Genomic DNA, 9038 nt, shown 5'->3' with positions numbered 1-9038 from the left:
TTTGGTGCACCACATCTTTACATTGTTTTCCATATATTGTCATTGCGACATAAAATAATCAATTCTTTAACAATTTTTTTAAAAAGTTATTCAAGTCCTCTGGTGAAATTGCATTTATTGCTTAATATATTGCAGAGAAATTAAATATTGCAATAATATTTTTTCCAATATCGTGCAGCCCTAATGTTGAGAACCACAAAATCTTTCTATGGAGGCTTTTTTGACTATTTATAGAACAATATGAAGTAAACAAGAAAGTGGGGTTGAGACATGGGCCTGGGACATGACACAGCCCAAATCCTGTTTGCTGTGACATGCGCCTAAAATCCAAAGGCTTAAATGTTAAGAGCTTTACAGTGTCCCTCACTAACTCACCAGTCTGGAGCTGGCAGCAATGAGACTGCCCTTCTTCAGCAGTTCAGACAGCAGCGGTGAGGGAGGAGGTGTGGCTTTCGGAGCGAGGTGTTTCTTCTGTGGAGAGTCGTCCACTAGAGCGCTCAGTCCTGACTCTTTAGGTCCTGGACCCATGACATCTGACACAGGCATGAAGACGGTCACTCCTTGAGCCTAGATGGACAAATCATGAGTTTGAGATCTCAGGGTGCTTTCACACCTATAGATCGATTGTTTTGTTCAGAAACAGGGATTCAAAATGTTACAAATAATCTGTTTACATGGACACCAATACTCTGAATTTAACATGATTAAGAAGTTTGGAAGAAGATTAAGAAACTGATTAAGAGTCTACCACCTTGTAATCATTGATTTTTGATGACATTAATAATACTAAAGTCATAATCGAACTAAAGCGAAATAGGGTTAAGACATGTGGAGTAATTCTATTTGAGTGACATTATTGAAGTACAGTGCAGACTATCAAAACTATTAAAGTTTTGTAGTACTTTCTGCCACATTTTTCGCGATAGGATGCACACATGGCAATTGTCAGACAATCAAATGAAAGAAAGATAGCACATTTTTGGTGCGAGTAGTAAACTATGACGATGCTGAGAATTCTCCCACCAGTCCTTACTGTGTACTATCATCCAGTACCTCAAGTTTGTCACGGGCACATGAAAAAAAAGTTGAATGTAATGGCAGAGGTGGTCTGTTGCTTGAGAATTTTATCCACTGTTGTCTGTTTGCATGCATAGTGTGAGAAATTAACTGCAGATGAACATGAAAATTAAACGAAAGCCCAAAATCACATATATTCCTGTGACAAACGTGAACAGTCTTGGCGTGAAACGCTGAAGGAAACTAGCATTGAATGCTGACATGACGTTAATTGAACAATGTGCTACAACATGTAAAACAGGAACATGAAAGGAACATTGAAAAAGCAGCTCATGTAAACACTTTAATCCTATTATTGTCTTATTCAGATTAAGGCAAATAATTAGATTGCTGATGTCCATGTAAACAGTCACTGTTGCTTATTCACGTGCGAGTAAACTCTCCTCATGTTGGTCAAAGTCTCATTTATTTTCCAGGATCCTGCTCGGCTGTCATACTTTGTTATCCTAATTTATGATGCTGAGAAATTAGCAAGCGAAAAGGTGCACTTTCATTTTGAGTGGTGACACCCACAGACATAGTCATCACCAAATAGAAATCAGAGATAAGAATTTCTACTACATAGCCCAAGGGTTGTAAGATACAGGGTGGGCCAGTTATATGGATACACCTGAATAAAATGGGAATGGTTGGTGATATTAACGTCCTGTTTGTGGCACATTAGTATATGTGAGGGGGCTCATGAAAGAATAAAGTTACGTTAAAACCAAGCAAACCATTGTTTTTCTTGTGAAATTCCCAATAAGTCTGATGTGTCACATAATCCTCTTCCTATTGAAAAAACAAAAGTTGGATCCAAGATGGCTGACTTCAAAATGGCCCTCATTGTCACCACCCATCTTAAAAAGTTTGCCTCCTCACATATACTAATGTGCCACAAACAGGACGTTAATATTACCAACCATTCACATTTTATTAAGGTGTATCCATATGTATACCAATGTATACCAATGGCCCACCCTGTACACACAATTGAAGTCAGAATTATTAGCCCTCCTGAATTATTAGCCCCCCTGTGTATATTTTCCCCAATTTCTGTTTAACGGAAAGAAGATTCTCAACACATTTCTAAACCAAATAGTTTTATTAACTCGTTTCTAATAACTGATTTCTTTTATCTTTGCCATGATGATAGTAAGACATTTCAAGATACTTGTATTCAGCTAAAGTGCAATTTAAAGACTTAACTAGGTTAATTAGGCAAGTTAGGGTAATTAGGCAAGACATTGTAAAACTCTGTCCACAATAGAAAAAAATATTGCTGAAAGGGGGCTAATAATATTGACCTCAAAATGGTTTTAAAAAAATTTAACTGCTTTTATTCTAGCCAAACTAAAACAAATAAGAAAATATATTATAGGAAACGCTGTGGAAAAACTCCCTGCTCTGTTACACATTATTTGGTAAATATTTGAAAAATAAAAATAAAATAATTCACAGAAGGGCGAATAATTTTGCTTCACCTGTATATCGATTCTATAACAAAAGTCGAGTTAACCAAAAAGTTAAATGACATTATACTTTTTTAATAGTTTAGTTAACTTTCACTTTCGTATTCATCATAAAACACACTTTACCAGTAGGAATGATATCTCAACTCATCATTCTCTCTTCTTATAGCCTCTATATGCATATTACATATTCATAATACACTGTGATACAGCCTGGTTTGTTATTGGTTAGATCGTATTGCTTTGTCACTACAACCCAACCGCTCCAGAGTTTGTTTCAACCGAGTCTCAGACTGATTGTTTTGGATCAGAGCGCAATCCGCTTGTTAAGTGTGACGTCGCACGAAGTGCTCTATCAAACTGTATCGGGAGACTAAACAAATGGGAGTAATAAAAGTTTACAAAGCAATGTAATACTTTCGAAAATCACGATCGCAATATATGTAAAACCGTGCCTAATCCCATAGTGGAAGTTTCCACATAGCATTAAAGTTCCCCTCCCCTTACTTTGTGATTATGCTTGGTCTTTGGTGCTGTTAAAACCACCACATCAAACCTGCAGCTCTTTTATAAAATTATAGTAAATCGTATTACTATGTGTGATGGGACTAAAAATGGTCGTAACCAAATATTTTCTCAATTTAATCGAGTAGCTGTTGGACCCGGAAACAGTACTCCATACGTCATGACTTAACTAGCAGATTGTGGGTTTCACATATACCCAAATGAACTGAGCTAAGGGGGCAAAAGTGCTAGGTTCCAAAACAAATGTCTAGGTGTGAAAACAACTTTAAAGTCAGCTTCAAGTCATGAAGCTGTGCAGGAAACTCACCATGGGACTGGCACAGGATTCATCCGTCATTGGCTGCGATGCATCTGGCTGTAAAATGTCCATGCTTGGAGAGCTAGCGCCGGGCGGAGAGCGTACAGTCACACTGGGAACTCTCTTTGGTGTGTTCTTAGCTGCCTGACGAACTGGAGAGAAGCAAAATGTTCTACGTTAATAATTATGCAAAATAAAACAATGTTTCACTGCTGAAGCTCAAAGCAATAAAAACTAATTTCCTAGTGCTGAAAATCTAATGTGTGTGAAATAAGCAGCATGCAGCAAGAAAGATTATTAGAAAACACATTTGCAATATGTTGCACCATTGAACTAATATAATTGAAACTTTTGTGATGCCGTTGACTTATAAAAGTGCGGAATGAATGAAAGCCTCACTCTGATAGGCTGCCTCAGTTGCCCTTTTTTTCTGCTCTGCCTCCTCTTCTTCCTGCTTCTTCTTTCTGTTAAAAGACAAACAATCCCATCATGATGCGTGCACACACATGGTAGATTTGAACTGGATTTTGATGTTTGAATTGGTGACAAAATTAATTCTCTGTATTCAGCTTTGACTGTAATCATAATGCAAAAACTGACACTTCAAATCAATCACTGCGTCCCAAATGGCACACTATGCACTTACACACTCGACGGCATAGTAAATGAAATAGAGCCAGGCGATATGACGTTTAAAAAAAAAAAAATAAATAAATAAAACATGTTTTAAAAAAAAAATTTACGATTTAAATCGATTTTCTTCACCACAAAAAAAAAAAAATCCTTTGAGTTGAAGGTTATTAACCTATATAAACTTATCATAATGATCATAATTATCAAATAATTATAGGATATAAAAATACTAAAAACAAAAAGCTGTCATTTAAAGATCAAATTTATTAAGATATATTAGTTTACTCACAGGCTAGTGGGTTTTTTAAAAGCATTTTATTGTTTTTATTTGCCTTAGGTATTAGGGTGAAAAATCGATTTTCATTCAAACAAACTGATGTAAACTTCACTCTTGAGTTAAATAATAAAATCAATTTACCGCCTAACCCTATAATTTAATATCATCCCAATTGGGAGACTATCGCTTTTTACTAGCTGAAAATTCAAACCATTTCGCAGATGATGTTTGACGATTACTAAATCACTTAAATAAATGACCCAACTAGATGTAGAAAAGTGCACAAGTATGCGATTTGGGACGCACCTTATATTTTAAAAACAAAAAACTAAACTGAAAATCAGTCACTGATAAGAGTTAAATATAAATTAATATGCAAAATTTGTCAATTTTCATACAAATTTGACATGTTACAACATTTACCATGAAACAGTTTTCATGATTTATTTGCAAAAAAAAAAAAACAAAAAAAACAAAAAAAAAAAAACACTTTATTCAATTAAGTGCCCCCAGTCATATTTAAATATCTATGAGGGATAAAATATTGTGACAAAGGCTAGTTCTTTAAAAAAATAACAATATTTTTTTTTTTTTTAAATCTAAATTCGCTCACTATTTATTCACTCACTCCACTTTTTTCAGGGTTTTTTTTTACATTGAATTTGAGAGACATTATAGAAAACAATTTAAACTACAGAAGCTAATGGCTACTGGTTATCAACATTCTTTCAGATATCTTATCTTGAACAAAGAAACTCAAACAAGTCTGGAGCAAGTGGATGGTAAGCAAATGATGGCAATTTTCATTGCACAACCCCTTAAACATGTTTGCAATTATATGCTTTTTTTGTTAAAGTATTAAAAACTGTCCATTATGGTCTTACAGCTCCATTTCTGCCCACAGCTCCTCCAGTTTAGGGTCCACATGACCTGCCTGGATCAAATCCACCTCTTTCTTCAGTTTCCTGAATGAACAGAGCAAATTTATCAGGTGTGTGTCACAGAAATACACAGTAAGGGGGAAAGGAACTTGGAGGTGTAGATTTACCTGTACTTCTCCTGTGTGTCTTTGATCAGCCTCTTGAGCTCCTCGATTCTCTCTGCCGTCAATCTGCGGACGATCACATCCTCGATGGTCTCCACCACCTCCCCTTTCTCACCCCGCTTACGTCTGCAAGTAATTTAAGTAGTTTAAATAATGTAATAAAGTTTAATTACACATAGCACGTTCATATTTATATACTTTTTCGCTTTTTTATCTTAGAGGAGTTCAATTTTCCAGTCTTCAATGTTTTGTTTGAACAATTATGAGATTCAGTAAAGATGATCAGCGTAGGGCTGTGCAATATGACAATATACACTCATCGGTCACTTTATTAGGTACACCTTACTAGTACCAGGCTGGAGCCCCTTTTGTCTTCAGAACTGCCTTAATCCTTTGTGGTATAGATTCAACAAGGTACTGGAAATATTCCTCAAAGATTTTGGTCCATATTGACATGATAGCATCACGCAGTTGCTGCATACTTGTCGGCTGTACATTCATGTTGCGAATCTCCCGTTACACCACATCCCAAATGTGCTCTATTGGATTAGGGTCTGGTGACTGTGGAGCCCATTTGAGTACAGTGGACATTCTCTCTTTTTTGGACCATTCTCTGTAAACCCTAGAGATGGTTGTGCGTGATAATCCCAATAGATCAGCAGTTTCTGAAATACTCATACCAGCCCGTCTGGCACCAACAACCATGCCACGTTCAAAGTCACTTAAATGACCTTTCTTCCCCATTCTGATGCTTGTAAACTGCAGCGGATCGTCTTGACCATATATATGAGACTTACATTATGATATGAGATTTTTATCATATTGCCCAGCCCTAGCTCAGCGCAGATGTTTTAAGAAAGATAGTGAGATAGTGATCATCACTTACTTTGGAGCCTCTGTGGTTTCCAGTAGTTGAGAATACTGGGAGGCACAGTGCTGTAGAGGACATGTTGAAAACAAATCACTAAGCAAATCCCTAATATGCATTACATTCTGCAAAGTTCACCGAAAAACTGAAATACTGCTATCATTTACTCACTCTCAGGTTGTTCCTGTCCTACATACATTACTTTGTTCTACTCAACACACAAAGGAAGGTATTTGGAAGTCACCAAACTGATCTTGCCACCTAATTACTTCCATATTTATTTTTTCCCATCTAAATGAGTAGCGAGATCTGTTTGGTTATTGACATTTATCCAAATATCTTCCTTACTGTTCAACAGAAAAACGAAATGTATAATGTGCTTAGAATTACCAGAGTGTGAGTAAATTACGACTGAATTTTTGGGTGAAGTATTTCTTTAATTGATTTTATAATTAATAAGTTAATTTAATTACCTTCTGGGAGAACCAGTCTGGGGGTCGTCCAGACTCGGAGAAAGGCTTGATGGCTCTGCTTACAGACACCCTAACAAAAATTACCAGCAACAATTATTAATACATATTATTCAGTGGAAACACATCACAGCTTATAAAACAATAACTTAAGGATGACAATAATTGAAAACTAACTCTTTCATTTAATAGGTCTCGTTCCAAAATGCAGGGTACGAGTTACGCCCGTCTTGTAGTCTGCGGACAGATAGACCTGGCTGTGATGCTTCAGCAGAGGGGGATTAGCTCAAATGGTAGAGCGCTCGCTTAGCATGCGAGAGGTAGCGGGATCGATGCCCGCATCCTCCAATTACTATTATTATTATTACTGCTACTTTAACATATTCATCTTTAACTGTACAATGCACTATATAAATATTTTTACATTAAAAAAAGGTTACATTTTTCAAAGTGTGATTGATAATGTTATCATGTACAAGATACACACAAAAAGGCATTTCAATTTCTATTATTTACGACCAAAAAAAAACACAAATTAGAACAGAAAATGTTTGCAATACAAACATCTTATTTATTTTTCTAAAGCACTTCAGGAATTACTACTGCTTAACAATCATGCCAGCAAAAGTCTTTTGAATTGGGTAATTTGGTGCACATACTTATATGCCTGAGATACAATACAATACATCCTTATCAATAAAATGAAACTAAATCAGTGGTGGCATATTTGATTTTGTTTAAGCCAAATTTAAGAACAGTTTTAAATCAACTAAAAGTGGTACTCTCTCTGATATTCAGTGGTACTTTATTCCATCTTTCTGCTGCTCTGACTGAACAAACTGATTGTCCAAATGCATGTCTTAAATTTTAAAAAATATATATTTGCCTAAGCTACTACTTTAGGTTCAAAAGGGGTCCAAGGGGCCTCAGCTTCACAGAGGGGGATTAGCTCAGATGGTAGAGCGCTCGCTTAGCATGCGAGAGGTAGCGGGATCGATGCCCGCATCCTCCAATTCTTATTATTTACAGACCTACTATTATTATTTTGACATATTGCATTACTGTAGAAGTCAACATACTTCAGATTCATGTGAAAAGTAAAAACAAAACATGAAACATTAAATCAATATTCATTGAGTGTGATTAACAAAGCCCTATAATACTATATATTACTATAATAATAATAATATGTAAACACGTACAATTTATATATGCAGAAAAGCCACTTCTACAAAGTGAAGCTCTGAATCATTGAACACATTGCAATCTTACAGTTCTATGATCATCAGTGTTAATTATTTACTCTTACCAGTTCTGATCTCCACTTCTCATCACGGAGGAGGCGAGACACAGTTTCTCCCGAATAGACCAGGGCTCAGTCGGACCCAGAGACAGCATTTTGTGCTCTACAAAGACAAAGAGGCGTTCACAACATTAATGTAAAGCTGCAGTGCATGCGATTAAACGTTGTTACAAAAATGTGAGGGGAAAGTGTATAAATAAAGAGACTAATCACTAATGTAGCATGACCACAGAGACTTATCTTGTTTAAAATAAAAACAAACAATTCAGTCCACATAAAATAATTTGCGCTACATTTGGATAATGTAAAACAGCACATACTGTTTTAAACACATAAAGAAATAATGTAAACAGAGATCGTCTTTGTTATACCGATCCCAGCTAGCGCAACAACGAAATTGCTCACCGCGGCTTTACTAAGAGCTTTAGCTCTTCCGTTTATAGATGATGAAATACTTTGGAATTCACCGTAAAAAGTGCTTAGATATTAAATTGCAACGTTCATTTGTTTTAAATAAAATAGCACTTACTTCCCATCCCAGTCGACATTTTCGCCTTTCTGAAACAGGCCGCAAGGCTTGTTCCACTCACTTCCGCCGGTACTATTCCGATGTTACACCCGAGTATGGGGGTGTCACATAAGTAAGTTTCCGCCGCTGAGGTCAGTACAGGGGGATTAGCTCAAATGGTAGAGCGCTCGCTTAGCATGCGAGAGGTAGCGGGATCGATGCCCGCATCCTCCAACCTTTTCACTCAGACAACTTTAAAATAAACACCAAAAAACGCTAACCTCTTAGCATTCATGCAACTAACGTTAATGGTTTAGCGCGCCTTAGGCGGAACGCGGCCTGGGTCTACCCGTACCTCGCTACCTCTAAATACCCGAACAGTACAATGTACTAGTTTTCGGTTTTTAAGATACAAAAGATTCACAAATATTATCATAATTCAAATGATTAAACTTAAATAATTTAAGTCTGTAGAATGTAAGTTATAATTTACAAATATATAATTATTAATTTAAAATTATTTATATTAGTTAAAAGATAGTTTATGCTTTTGTAACACGTTCAATTACTTTAATCCAGGGAT

General features: G+C 36.1%; 1 protein-coding gene and 3 non-coding genes across 4 annotated transcripts in view; 3 read left to right on the top strand and 1 right to left on the bottom strand.

Moving 5' to 3' along the window:
• brd8b (bromodomain containing 8b) overlaps positions 1 to 8552 on the bottom strand; it is a 35116-nt gene extending 26564 nt beyond the window's left edge. The window contains exons 1-9 of the mRNA XM_056471681.1: positions 8477 to 8552; positions 7954 to 8050; positions 6648 to 6717; positions 6193 to 6242; positions 5310 to 5432; positions 5146 to 5226; positions 3751 to 3815; positions 3361 to 3503; positions 376 to 567 (exon numbers count right to left, since the gene is read on the bottom strand). Coding sequence (XP_056327656.1) covers positions 376 to 567; positions 3361 to 3503; positions 3751 to 3815; positions 5146 to 5226; positions 5310 to 5432; positions 6193 to 6242; positions 6648 to 6717; positions 7954 to 8050; positions 8477 to 8495 — 840 coding nt within the window. The 5' untranslated portion in view covers positions 8496 to 8552. The remainder of the gene's footprint in view (positions 1 to 375; positions 568 to 3360; positions 3504 to 3750; positions 3816 to 5145; positions 5227 to 5309; positions 5433 to 6192; positions 6243 to 6647; positions 6718 to 7953; positions 8051 to 8476) is intronic.
• Positions 6920 to 6992, top strand: trnaa-agc (transfer RNA alanine (anticodon AGC)). The gene has a single exon. It is a non-coding gene; the product is annotated as a tRNA-Ala (tRNA).
• Positions 7584 to 7656, top strand: trnaa-agc (transfer RNA alanine (anticodon AGC)). The gene has a single exon. It is a non-coding gene; the product is annotated as a tRNA-Ala (tRNA).
• A 64-nt stretch (positions 8553 to 8616) lies between the features above and the next one.
• trnaa-agc (transfer RNA alanine (anticodon AGC)) lies at positions 8617 to 8689 on the top strand. Its single transcript has one exon. It is a non-coding gene; the product is annotated as a tRNA-Ala (tRNA).
• The last annotated feature ends 349 nt before the right edge of the window (positions 8690 to 9038 follow it).

Source organism: Danio aesculapii, chromosome 14 (assembly GCF_903798145.1).
Source record: "Danio aesculapii chromosome 14, fDanAes4.1, whole genome shotgun sequence".
Lineage (NCBI taxonomy): Eukaryota > Metazoa > Chordata > Actinopteri > Cypriniformes > Danionidae > Danio > Danio aesculapii.
This window is presented reverse-complemented; position numbering and strand designations above follow the sequence as displayed.